General features: G+C 40.3%; 1 protein-coding gene across 7 annotated transcripts in view; it reads right to left on the bottom strand.

Moving 5' to 3' along the window:
- LOC144506915 (enhancer of polycomb homolog 1-like) overlaps nt 1–14,455 on the bottom strand; it is a 223,362-nt gene that overhangs the window by 27,557 nt on the left and 181,350 nt on the right. For all 7 annotated transcript variants that reach the window (XR_013499977.1, XR_013499976.1, XM_078233300.1 and 4 more), the window contains 6 exons: nt 13,161–13,306; nt 9,774–9,980; nt 6,818–6,966; nt 5,564–5,723; nt 4,953–5,129; nt 2,659–2,748 (listed from right to left, as the gene is read on the bottom strand). Coding sequence is in view for 5 of the 7 variants with exons in the window: in XM_078233300.1 (XP_078089426.1) it covers nt 2,659–2,748; nt 4,953–5,129; nt 5,564–5,723; nt 6,818–6,966; nt 9,774–9,980; nt 13,161–13,306 (929 nt within the window). In the remaining 2 variants the exon portion in view is untranslated. The remainder of the gene's footprint in view (nt 1–2,658; nt 2,749–4,952; nt 5,130–5,563; nt 5,724–6,817; nt 6,967–9,773; nt 9,981–13,160; nt 13,307–14,455) is intronic.

Below are 14,455 nucleotides of genomic sequence, written 5' to 3'. Positions count from 1 at the left end.
ATCAGTAAACATACAAACTGGTCATTTATCAATATTTTTTGCTGTATACTAACTGGGTGCCACATCTGCCTTTACGACTTGACTTCACCACTAGGCTAAAAGCAAAATATTGCTGGGAGACTGAAACAGAAACAGAAAATGCTGCATAATCTCAGCAGGTCTGGCAGCATCTGTGGAGAAAGAATAGAGCCAACGTTTCAAGTCTGGATGACGAAGGGTCACCCAGCCTCAAAACAGTGGCTCTATTCTCTCTCCAGAGATGCTGTCAGACTTGAGATTTTCCAGCATTTTCTGTTTTTTTACACCATGAGGCTTATTGGCTGTGAAGCACTTTGGGACAATCTAAAGACTTGCATTTATTTATACAGTGCTTTGCAAGTACTTTCTTCCATATCATTGTTTAAACTCATCTGAAGGTGATTCAGATTAGATTTTAAAGCAACTTCCAACACACACAAACCAAAGAAATATGGCACACTAACTTGAAGCTTTCCCGTATAGGTTCCAATCTACTGAAGACTGAATATACAAACAAAAGAATGAGCCTGTTCTGCTATTCAATAAGATCTTGGTTGATCTATTGTAACCTGAACTGCACATTCCTGCCTGCCTTTGCTAACCTTATACCCCTTGCTCATCAAGAACCTATCTAGCTCCGACATAAAAATTCAAAGACTGCTTCCACTGCCTTTTGAGGAAAGAGTTCTAAAGACTCACTACCTTGAGAGAAAGAAATTCTCCTAATCTCTCTCTCAAATGGGCAACCCTTAATTTTTAAACAGTGACCTCATCCTTTCCATATCCATCCTGTCAAGACCCCTCAGGGTCTTATATGTTTCAATCAAGTCGCCTCATGCTCAACTAAACTCCAGCCGATACAAGCCTAGCCTATCCCATCTTTCCTCATAAGACAACCCACCCATTCCAGGTATTACTGTAGTAAACCTTCTTTGAACTACTTTCAACACATTCCTTAAATAAAGGAGACTAATACTGTGCACTATACTCCAGATGTGAGCCCACCAATGTCCTGTATAAGCTCAGTTGGCTAGATGACTGGTTTGTGATACAGAGCAATGCCAACAGCGCGGGTTCAATTCCCATACCAGTTGAGGTTATTCATGAAGGCCCTGCCTTCTCAACCTTGCCCCATCTGAGGTGTGGTGATTGTAACCTGAAGTGTTTTATTCCTCCTGCTAAAGTGGACCATTCACATTTTTCAACATCATACTCCATTTGCCAGATCTTTGCCCCCTCACTTAACATACACGTGTTTGTACCCTCATGTCCACTTCGTAACTTATTTTCCTACCTAACTTTTTAATATTGGCAAATTTAGCAACCATACCTTTGGTCCCTTCACCCAAGTCATTTATACAAATGATAAATAAGTTGAGGCCCTCGAACTCATCCATGTGGCACACCAATCATTACATCCTGCCAGTCAGAAAATGACCAATTTATCCCTGTTTCCTGTTAGCTAGCAAATCTTCTATCCATGCCAATATGTTACCCTGCACGGAGTTTTTATTTTCTGCAATAATCTTTGATGTGGCACTTCATCAAATGCCTTCTGGAAATCAAAGTACAATAACATCCACAGGTTACCCTTTATTCACAAAGCAAAAGGTTAATTCTACAAAGAACTCTAATAAATTAAACATGACTCCCCCCTCACAAAATCATGTTGCGTTGCCTGATTACCATGAATTTATCCAAGTGCCCTGTGAAAACGTATTTAATAATAGCTCCTAACATCAACCATAAGGAAAATGTTAAGTTAACTGGCCTGAGGTTTCCTGTTTGACTAGTGTTAGATTTGCTATTTTTCAATCTAAATGAACCTTCCCTGAATCTATTGGAAAATTAAACATAAAGCTAGATAGTCCAGGAAATGGACTACAAGGAGCTGAAGAATTATATTTTTAAGATCAAACAAATCTTTAGTAAAGTAATCTTAAAAGGTTTTGCTGTCATTTGAAAGAGTAATGGGATCACATATCTAACTGATCGGTGTCATCCAATTTGCCTGGTTCACCTGTTACCAACAGACATAAGAGAGCACTTTTGATCAGGTTATTTACACTTAAGACAGTAAGCAAAGCACGAAGAACAGAAAGTACCAAATGGTGGAAATTTAACAACTTTTGTATTACTTGTTTCCTAAGCATCGGCAGGACTTCACTTCTGGGTTGTGTTCAGTTACAAAGAATATGCAATACCGATGAACTTCGCAATGCCCACATCTGGACAAAGCTACACTACAATTACCCAAGTATATAAAAATTGATTGTGGCAAGTTAGAATTAGCACCAGAATTATCATTTAATATTAGTTGAGCCCAAGTACAGTCAATTAATTTTGTGTCAAGACTTGTTAGGGACATTAATTTTTGGCGAAGATTGTACAAAAACTTCCAGCCTAGATTGGTACTACTAATCTGTTCTCTGAAACAAATGAAAAATAATATACTATGGCACTGAAACAATTTAAAGATTTAACCGGTCAGAAAATGCCAGAGAGTTCAAGAAAATTTAAACTACACACTAATTGCAAATAAACTACAAATGTAAAACAATTATGATTAAAACAAAGACAACATGGAATTATCTTTAAACAAAGATCTATCCTTGACAGCATCTAAGTTTTGGTACTTACAGAATAGTACTGACATCCTGCTTTCCTTCGGAAAGCGAAAGGACCATCCGGATCATTCTCTTCCTCTGCTTCCGAGGATGCAGAATGGACCTTCAGCAAAGGAAAGATAGAATGCAAGGTTGAAATTTATTTTCAAAGGCTCAGCAGAGTATGAACGTCTACTTCCCTGTAAATTTGTGATGGCTTACTGAAGCCCCTTTTCAGTCTGCCTCTGATCAGCTCTTAACTACTGAATACACAAATTCTGGCGCTCCCTATTGTGATGTGGAGGTGCCGGCATTGGACTGGGGTAAACACAGTAAGAAGTCTCACAACACCAGGTTAAAGTCCAACAGGTTTATTTGGTAGCAAAATCCACTAGCTTTCGGAGCACTGCTCCTTCGTCAGGTACGTGGGAGTTCTGTTCACAAACAGGGCATATAAAGACACAAACTCAATTTACAAAATAATGGTTGAAATGCGAATCTTTACAGGTAATCAAGTCTTAAAGGTACAGACAATGTGAGTGGAGAGAGGGTTAAGCACAGGTTAAAGAGATGCGTATTGTCTCCAGCCAGGGCAGTTAGTGAGATTTTGCAAGCCCAGGCAAATCGTGGGGGTTACAGATAATGTGACATGAACACAAGATCCCGGTTGAGGCTGTCCTCATGTGTGCGGAACATGGCTATCAGTCACTGCTCAGCGACTCTGCATTGTCGTGAAGGCTGCCTTGGAGAACGCTTACCCGAAGAACCAGAGGCCAAATGCCCGTGACCGCTGAAGTGTTCCCCAACAGGAAGAGAACACTCTTGCCTGATGATTGTCGAGCGGTATTCATTCATCCGTTGTTGTAGCGTCTGCATAGTCTCGCCAATGTATCATGCCTCGGGACATCCTTTCCTGCAGCGTATCAGGTAGATAACATTGGCCAAGTTGCAAGAGTATGTACCGTGTACTTGGTGGATGGTGTTCTCACGTGAGATGATGGCATCCGTGTCGATGATGCAGCACGTCTTGCAGAGGTTGCTGTGGCAGGGTTGTGACCACGGGCATTTGTCCCCTGATCTTCGGGTAAGCGTTCTCCAAGGCGGCCTTCACGACACACAATGCAGAGTCGCTGAGCAGAGACTGATAGCCAAGTTCCGTACACAAGGACGGCCTCAACCGGGATCTTGGGTTCATGTCACATTATCTGTAACCCCCACGACTTGCCTGGGCTTGCAAAATCTCACTAACTGTCCTGTCTGGAGACAATACACATCTCTTTAACCTGTGCCTAACGCTCTCTCCACTCACATTGTTTGTACCTTTAAGACTTGATTACCTATAAAGATTCGCATTCCAACCATTATTTTGTAAATTGAGTATGTGTCTTTATATGCCCTGTTTGTGAACAGAACTCCTACTTACCTGACGAAGGAGCAGCGCTCCGAAAGCTAGTGGATTTTGCTACCAAATAAACCTGCTGGACTTCAGCCTGGTGTTGTGAGACCGCTTCCTATTGTACCCCACAGATGCGCTTTGGGCTGATAAAACCAGGGCTACGAAATCATAATGTTGACTGCAGCTTCATTTGTAGGCCTGGCATGCCTGTGAATACATCTCCCTGTTCCCATCTGCTAATCGAGTTCTGTGGGTTGCCACTGACCATCATTCTTATTGACCTCCCCCATCTTCATTTAAAGCTCAATGTTTTATCATGTTGAAGAACCCTCATGTATAGTCCTATTATCTGCCCTCCTTCACATTTTTTTACCTGTTACCCTTCCTCTTTCCTTAGTCCCTTCTCTTTTGTCCTACCCAACCTCCCCCCCACCACCTCCATCACAATTGCCACTATGCCCAATTTTAGTATTATGGGTTTACCATATCAGCCAGTTTCTTCTAAGCTTCAGCTGAATTCTGACATCACTTTTCACTGCCCCACATCCCCAGGCTGTCTACTCCGCGATGCCTTACTATGTTGCATATTCTATCTTCAACATGCCCATATTTTTCCCATCCTGACCATCACTAACTTAGTTTTGCCTTTCTTCTCAACCTCTAACTCTACCTGTCACATCCCCAGATGAACACTGTTCTACACTCTCCCAGCATTCAACTTCAACCTGAATTTCTGCACTGCCCTTTGCCCCAAACTGTAACTGTTTTACTTTCCTTCTTTCCACTTTCTCATCCACCTTTCCCCCCTCCCCTCCCCCTCATCCCCCTTAAAACAGGTATGGAGTTACATCTGCATGAGTTGCATTGAGAAGTTTAGCTTGTTACTGAACTCGGTACTCTGATTAATTTCAATAACTAAGCATGATACAGACCTGTGAGAAGGGCTCTTCATCAGAGCTGGGAAAGTCATACTGGTTTATGTCCTTTGCATTAAAGACTGGCAGTGCAGCAGGGCTTGTTTGCTGAGGTGCAGCAGCACTTGGTTGTAAGACTTTGTGTTTTTTCTTCTCGTACTTTCTCTTGGGTCGTATAATCTCCACATTCTCTTGCTACAACACAATTAGCAGAGAGGAAACACTGATATACTAAATTGCAATTGCCACTGAGAGTTGATTATTACTACACGCATATATAACTTTGCAAAGAAATCAAATAATTTGCAAATGCAAGGAATAGGAGCTGCAGTAGGCCATTCTGCCCTTATAATCTACAGTAATTCAAATATGCTTTAAAGAAACCTTGAATTTCCACTTAAACATCCTGAAAACTGATTGAATTGCAAACTGCTTTGTTCTTAAATCTATTAGTTTGCAGTGCCACAACATAAAATTCTGACCACGGTCAGAACTAATCTACACTAACAGATGACATCAGAACCCAATGGAGATTATCTTTAGCACATTACTTGCTTTGTTTTTTGAAATGTTACCCTGACCTGTACTATTGAACATTATATCCATTTTGTTAAGTGATCAAATCTCACCTTATTAACTTTAAATTCTTTAAACTCCATAAATTCTTGATGTTTAAACTGATTGCTATTAGATATTGGAATGATGGGCACAGTGTAGGTAGGTTTCACATGTTGCCGCTGCGCCATGACTTCAGATAGAATCTCGCCACTGAAGTCACCCAGACTGTGCCTAGGATTGCAAAGGACATATTTTCAGTCAAATTACTCCTACAGATCATTGCAGTCAAGTGGTTATTGTGGTCTAGGACACAAAGCGTATTGTAAAGCATAACATCAATCTTATAATAAACTGAATTCACAAAAGGCAATTTTGTCAGCAAGAGGCAAGTAAACTTACTCGTCTTATCTGGGAGAGAAGACATGGAAAAAGATATAAAAAACAGCAAGGTGGAAAGTGGAGCTGTACTCCTTTTACTATTTACCCAGTAATTAACTCTTAGATTGCTCCACATATTATTCTTAATAGGTTACCCTGGTCACTTGCTGAGCTTATGGATCTATTCAGATTGTTTAAATTGTATATGAACAGATAATTGCAATGGAGCTCCAGTCAGATAGAACAAAGTAATTCAATCAGCAAAACCCACCATCAACAGTTGAAATTAAGAGCTAGTCTGATTTACATCTCTGATAAGCAATTTGTTATTGGTCTATGGTCATGACAATTAGAAGATGGCAACTGCCCACGTGGTTACAATTCCCATTATGCTGCTCTAAAGCCAGAAAATCTACTTATTCCCAGAGATCCACACTTTTTATTTAGGATATGAAAGTACAATTTTACACTGAAGTAGGGGAAAGAGTTAGAGGCATAAGAAAGAGGCAGAGGAAGATGGAGGGGAGGAGAAAAAGGGAGAGAGATACAGAAAGAGAAAGACATAGATAGCTAGCATAAAGTCTTACAGGAAATCAAACCAAAATTAAATTTTGTCTATGAGCAATACAAGAAATTAGTTAGAAAACTTTTAATAGCAAAAATAGGAATGCAACTGAAGGCGAGTGATACAACAGAAACATTCCAACATGTTCAGCATGTTACCAACACAAAAATTGTATAGAATTCTCCCTCTATACAATACCTTGCGCACCTTATGGATTAAAACTATTTCACAAAATATTGCTTATATAAATTTAAGATAGACTAATCAATCACCATCATTTTAACAAGATGCAAGCTTCAAGACCACTTTGAAAAATCTTCACATTAATCTATTTAAGAAATTAACGTACAAATGAATACATTATAGAAAAATTTATATTTACCTTTTCTCTACAATCTCCAAAGTTAAATGCAGCAGCTCTCTTTTGCTTTTCTCTCTGCGTTTTATCATCTCTAAGATGGTTACAGCTCGACTTAGATCCCTTCGCAACTTCAGCATCTTTTCATATGAAGCTTCATCGTTTTTACGATTCTGTAGGAAATGAAAAGCTATTTAGTTCATTGCTTCATTAGACTTTAGAACAAACAGCATTAATTATATGAACATATGAATGAGAAGGTGGCGGCCATTTGGCTCCTCAATCCTGTTCTGCCATTTGATAAGATCATGGCTCATCAGATTGTGACCTTTGCTTTCCTGTCTACCCCCTGTACCATTTGACTCCCATGTCAGTCAAGAATCTATCCAGCTCTGGTCGTGTGTGTCAACTTGCCAAATAGAAACAAAATCCCAATGTATCAGGAGGCATTTCTGAGGAGAAACATAAATATTGACTAATGTAATAACAATCCACTTCTACAGTCATTGGTAGTGGTTTTGCAAACTTTGACTAATTTGTCTGTATGAAGCAGTTACATCTTACCAAAGTTTTGAGTAAAGATATCATGCAGCTAAAGAAAAAAAACGTTCAAGTTGCAATACTGTAACAATTCTCAAAATAGGAAGGTGGGCCACGAGGACACATTTTAAAGGCTCCCTCCCCATTTACAATATATCAGGGCAGCATGATGGCATAGTGCTAGAGACATGGATTCAGTTTGGCCTTGGGTGACCGTGTGCAGGTTGTCCCCGTGTCTGCGTTGGTTTCTTCCCACAGTCCAAAGATGTGCAAGTTAGGTAGATTGGCCATGATAAACTGCCCCTTAGGCTAGATGGATTAGCCATGGGAAAGGTGTGATGTTACAGGGATAGGGCGGGGGAGGGGGCCTGGATAAGATACTCTGTCAGAGTCAGTGCAGATTCAATGTGCCGAAGGCCTCCTTCTGCATCATAATGATTCTATGATATCCAAAATTACAGTCCCAGAAGAACTCTTTCAAAAAGACCCAGAACATCAGGAAGTTTACAGCCAATTCAAAATACAATCCTCAACTGCATCCTATTACCAGACCTCAGCTCCACAAGCATTCTTCCCTCTTTATTACAGGGAGTCTTTTCATGCCAAGTGATAACTAACAGTAAGACAGTGTAGAATGTGTGAAGATATCAGAATGCTCATGAAAATTTAAAAGGAAAAGCCAGCTGCAGCTCCCTAGGCTTTAAAGCCATCAAAGTTGACTAATTGCTACTTCAATACAAATAAATAACTTTCCAGATCATAGAATCATAGAAACCCTACAGTACAGAAAGAGGCCATTCGGCCCATTGAGTCTGCACTGACCACAATCCCACCCAGGCCCTACCCCCATATCCCTACATATTTTACCCACTAATCCCTCTAATCTATGCATCCCAGGACACTAAGGGGCAATTTTAGCATAGCCAATCAACCTAACCCGCACATCTTTGGATTGTGGGAGGAAACCGGAGCTCCCGGAGGAAACCCACGCAGACACGAGGAGAATGTGCAAACTCCACACAGACAGTGACCCAAGCCGGGAATCGAACCCAGGTCCCTGGAGCTGTGAAGCAGCAGTGCTAACCACTGTGCTACCGTGCCGCCCTGCTACCGTGCCAGCCGGATCAATTATTCCTTTGGCTCCAGAGTTCAATAGTCACCACATCCTTGCACATTCTAAGGCTTTAAAAATAAGGAAAACGCGAGAGAGCCCCCAAAACATATGGGTCTTGCTGTTATTCTTCCAAGTTTTGCATCACTCTCTACAAATGTATGTGTAAATGGACAGCTCGACTCAAATGTTGATTATACTTAACAGCTAACGTTTTAAACACAAGAAATAAGAGCAGCAGACCATATGGTTCTTGAGCCTACTCTTCTATCCAACTTTAAATGCATATTACAGACGTGCCTCTGTTTTAGAAAACCTTAAAACGTAACCAGTGGGATCACAGACTATTTTAAAATATCCCTCAGCAAAACAGCATGCTTTAAACTGTTGGGACACTGCAATTCCTAAAAATTATGAAGCAATTTATAGCAATATTTTGATATAACCTCTGGCAAATGAAGTTTTGGAATTCATCTCGTTTGTATTGTTAGAAATAGAGGAATTTATTAGTTTAAAAGAAAATTAATAAAAGATACAACTAAATTGGAGGAGTTAGGATTGCTTTCCTCAGAGGTTTGATAGAGGTATTCAAAATCATGAGGGGTCTGGACAGAGTAAGGGGGAAAAAAACTCCACTCGTGAAAGGATCACGAATAAGGGAGCACAGATAGAAAGCAACAGGCAAAGGAAGCAAAAAAACAGTTTAAAAAAGTAGCGAGTGGTTAAGGTCTGGAACGCCTAGTGTGTTGGGAGCAGGTTCAACCAAAGTATTCAAAAGGGAACCAGATGGTCATCTGAACAGAATGTGCAGGGTAATGGGGAGAAGGAAGGAGAAAGGCACCAAGTAAATTGCTCAGACAGCCAGTGCAGACGTAACAGACTGAATGACCTGCTCCTGTGCATTTAACGATTTTGCAATTCCCTATACCGAGTGTTGATCTTTTCTATGATTTGAGAGATCTTTTAAATCAATATATTATTCAAACAATTGATGTTTAAAGCTCCAAATTACAAATATAATGGCAGTACAATAAATTGACACTTTTTGTAAAATAATACATAAATCAATGGTTTTAAAAATAAAATGGCAATCAGCTAATATTAATTTATGCACCCAGAATTTTGAAATCTAAGAAATTCTTAGAGGGAATTTTGCAAATGTGCAATACAACTGAGTTTACATTGTTTCACATGCTCTTTTCTACAGCAGCATTTCAGATTAGAGATAAATGGATATTGAAAAAGTACAGAGTTTTCTAGAGTGATTACTAGGTGCCCAATAGATGGCATGTTTTTCTAACCGGCCATCATGCATGGTATCAAACAAACCTTTCTGGTCTGCATCTTTTCCGTTCTTCTCCTGAAGGCAACATAAGGATCATTAGTGCTGGAACCATCCCGTTTTTCCTGTTTTACAGTTGGGATAAGTGAACAACCTCTACAGTTTTTCCTTTTCCGAATCCAATACTCATACACTTCCCAGATGAGGTCATCATCCTCCTTCAACAGCAACTTTGCCTCCTGGAGAGTTACCAGCTAACAAAAACAAATCAAAATTCCTGTTAAAATACTGACTAAATTTAAACAATATACTTTATGTAACTTTATTCTAAAACCAAAACAGAAAATGCTGGAAAATCTCAGCAGATCTGGCAACATTTGTCGAGAGATAAAGACCATAAGACATAGGAGCGGAAGTAAGGCCATTCGGCCCATCGAGTCCACTCCACCATTCAATCATGGTTGATTTCAACTCCATTTACCCGCTCTCTCCCCATAGCCCTTAATTCCTCGAGAAATCAAGAATTTATCAATTTCTGTCTTGAAGACGCTCAACGTCTCGGCCTCCACAGCCCTCTGTGGCAATGAATTCCACAGACCCACCACTCTCTGGCTGAAGAAATTTCTCCTCATCTCTGTTCTAAAGTGACTCCCTTTTATTCTAAGGCTGTGCCCCCGCGTCCTAGTCTCCCCTGTTAATGGAAACAACTTCCCTACGTCCATCCTATCTAAGCCGTTCATTATCTTGTAAGTTTCTATCAGATCTCCCCTCAACCTCCTAAACTCCAATGAATATAATCCCACGATCCTCAGACGTTCATCGTATGTCAGGCCTACCATTCCTGGGATCATCCGTGTGAATCTCCGCTGGACCCGCTCCAGTGCCAGTATGTCCTTCCTGAGGTGTGGGGCCCAAAATTGCTCACAGTACTCCAAATGGGGCCTAACCAGTGCTTTATAAAGCCTCAGAAGTACATCCCTGCTTTTGTATTCCAAGCCTCTTGAGATAAATGACAACATTACATTTGCTTTCTTAATTACGGACTCAACCTGCAAGTTTACCTTTAGAGAATCCTGGACTAGGACTCCCAAGTCCCTTTGCACTTTAGCATTATGAATTTTGTCACCGTTTAGAAAATAGTCCATGCCTCTATTCTTTTTTCCAAAGTGTACGACCTCGCACTTGCCCACGTTGAATTTCATCAGCCACTTCTTGGACCACTCTCCTAAACTGTCTAAATCTTTCTGCAGCCTCCCCACCTCCTCAATACTACCTGCCCCTCCACCTATCTTTGTATCATCGGCAAACTTGGCCAGAATGCTCCCAGTCCCGTCATCTAGATCGTTAATATATAAAGAGAACAGCTGTGGCCCCAACACTGAACCCTGCGGGACACCACTTGTCACCGGTTGCCATTCTGAGAAAGAACCTTTTATCCCAACTCTCTGCCTTCTGTCTGACAGCCAATCGTCAATCCATGTTAGTACCTTGCCTCGAATACCATGGGCCCTTATTTTACTCAGCAGTCTCCCGTGAGGCACCTTGTCAAAGGCCTTTTGGAAGTCAAGATAGATAACATCCATTGGCTCTCCTTGGTCTAACCTATTTGTTATCTCTTCAAAGAACTCTAACAGGTTTGTCAGGCACGACCTCCCCTTACTAAATCCATGCTGACTTGTCTTAATCCGACCCTGCACTTCCAAGAATTTAGAAATCTCATCCTTAACGATGGATTCTAGAATTTTGCCAACAACTGAGGTTAGGCTAATTGGCCTATAATTTTCCATCTTTTTTCTTGTTCCCTTCTTGAACAGTGGGGTTACAACAGCGATTTTCCAATCCTCTGGGACTTTCCCTGACTCCAGTGACTTTTGAAAGATCATAACTAACGCCTCCACTATTTCTTCAGCTATCTCCTTTAGAACTCTAGGATGTAGCCCATCTGGGCCCGGAGATTTATCAATTTTCAGACCTTTTAGTTTCTCTAGCACTTTCTCCTTTGTGATGGCAACCATATTCAACTCTGCCCCCTGACTTTCCTGAATTGTTGGGATATTACTCATGTCTTCTACTGTGAAGACTGACGCAAAGTACTTATTAAGTTCCTCAGCTATTTCCTTGTCTCCCATCACTAGATTACCAGCGTCATTTTGGAGCGGCCCAATGTCTACTTTTGCCTCCCGTTTGTTTTTAATGTATTTAAAGAAACTTTTACTATCATTCCTAATGTTACTGGCTAGCCTACCTTCATATTTGATCCTCTCCTTCCTTATTTCTCTCTTTGTTATCCTCTGTTTGTTTTTATAGCCTTCCCAATCTTCTGACTTCCCACTACTCTTTGCCACATTATAGGCTCTCTCTTTTGCCTTGATGCATTCCCTGACTTCCTTTGTCAGCCATGGCTGCCTAATCCCCCCTCTGATAACCTTTCTTTTGTTTGGGATGAACCTCTGCACTGTGTCCTCAATTACTCCCAGAAACTCCTGCCATTGCTGTTCTACTGTCTTTCCCATTAGGCTCTGCTTCCAGTCGATTTTTGTCAGTTCCTCCCTCATGCGCCTGTAATTACCTTTATTTAACTGTAGAACCTTCACATCTGATTCTGCCTTCCTTCTTTCAAATTGCAGACTGAATTCTACCATATTATGATCACTGCTTCCTAAGTGTTCCCTTACTTTAAGATCTTTTATCACGTCTGGCTCATTACATAATACTAAGTCCAGAATAGCCTGTTCCCTCGTGGGCTCCATCACAAGCTGTTCCAAAAAGCCATCCTGTAAACATTCAATGAATTCCCTTTCTTTGGGTCCACTGGCAACATTATTTACCCAGTCCACCTGCATATTGAAATCCCCCATGATCACTGTGACCTTGCCTTTCTGACATGCCCTTTCTATTTCGTGGTGCATTTTGTGCCCCTGGTCCTGACCACTGTCAGGAGGCCTGTACATAACTCCCATTATGGTTTTTTTGCCTTTGTGGTTCCTCAACTCTACCCACACAGACTCCACATCGTCTGACCCTATGTCGTTTAGTGCTATTGATTTAATTTCATTTCTAATTAACAAGGCAACCCCGCCCCCTCTACCCACCCCTCTGTCTTTTCGATAGGTTGTGAATCCCTGGATGTTTAACTGCCAGTCCTGAACCCCCTGCAACCACGTCTCTGTGATAAAAGTCCGCTTCAAGTCCGTGCGGCTTTGTTTCAGTATTTTATTCTAAAACACACCCATGTTCATATACCCATTTTACTAGAGCAAGTTACACAGCAAACACTAATTGCTGAGATCCCATGTCCCGCTGAGCAAAATTTTTTAGGAGCAAAATCTTGCTCCTAAAAAAGGAATATCAGATTTGATATAAAATAAAATTTGATATAATGCTAATGTAAAGACACATTAAATGTAGCCATAGCAAGTAAATAGTTTTCATACCTGCTGGCCACTGCCTTTTTCTAGACGATCAATCATCTCTTCAAATTGCAGAGGAGTGATGTCCATCTTCTTTCTTAGTTTATTCACAAATGCTTCATCATCCGAGTCCATATCATAGTCTGGTTGCTCAGCGTCCAAGCTAAAAGCTGGATTAAAGAAAATTACATTCAGAATTCAATCAAGCAAATAACTTTCAATATTACTCTGCATCTTTAATTTGAGAAGCCTTCATGGAAAACTTCTGCTTAATTTGATGATTTGCAATTACTAAGGCAAAAACAACAATTATTTATGTTGGCAGTTATTAGTGCCTTTTTTCCTTTGTTTGGACAGGAAGATATGGCAATCATTTTTGTTGGACCCTACCAAATAATCAAAATCAATGTACAATTTCATACAAGAAGCCAACTATTGTTTCTCTTCTTTCCTAACACATAAAAGGAATTTAAGTGACATTGCTGACACATTTTACAGAAGTTTAGAACATGGTTTTCAAAATCAATTCCGGTCTGCTAAGGGAAACCAAGATTATTTTAAGCCACGAGAATGCAATGAAGTGTACTAGTTAAAAGTTAGCTTAATGTTTGCAAAGAGATCCCACAATAACACAGTTTTGAAAAGTTCAAAATTCACGTGTAAAGAAGTGAGGCATTCAATCTTAATATAGAAGTAACCCTTCTCTTTCATTCCTATGTATTCTTGTCTCAAACTAGCAGTCTGGAACTACTTTTGCAACAGATGACACAGTAAACCTCTTATATTAGTAAAGATCACATTTTCAGCAAAGCACTATGTTTGACAACTCTTGCGATTAACAGTTTCCATGATATTTTGATTTGCCACATGAATTGGTATACAGTGAAAAGCATTGTTTCTTGCACACTAAGCATACCATTCATAGAATACAGAGGGGAAAAGGAAAGGAGAGGGTGTAGAGAAAGATCAATTTAATACAAGTCAGGTCCATTCAAAATTCTGATGGACAACGAGGGTAGAAGATAGAATTAGAGAGTATGTTGGGGACAGCTTGCAAGAAGTTGTCACAGCATGTTTCAATTTTGGAATAATTATTTTACCTTTATCATTTACTGTCATTGTCAGTATATAATCCCTTAATCTTTCATGTTCCAATTTCTCCTATTTATTCTGCATTAATTCCCACATCACTCTTCAAATATTAAAGATACTCCTTTTTTTCCTCAAAAGAAAACAGGTGTGGGTGCCACTGGCTGGGCCAGCGTTCATGACCCACCCATAACTGCCTTTAAGGAGGTGGTTCTTCAACTGCTGCAGTC

The sequence above is a fragment of the Mustelus asterias genome, chromosome 2 (assembly GCF_964213995.1).
Source record: "Mustelus asterias chromosome 2, sMusAst1.hap1.1, whole genome shotgun sequence".
In the NCBI taxonomy this organism is placed as follows: Eukaryota; Metazoa; Chordata; class Chondrichthyes; order Carcharhiniformes; family Triakidae; genus Mustelus; species Mustelus asterias.
Note: the sequence above shows the minus strand (reverse complement) of the source record. Positions and strands in the feature narration are given on the sequence as shown.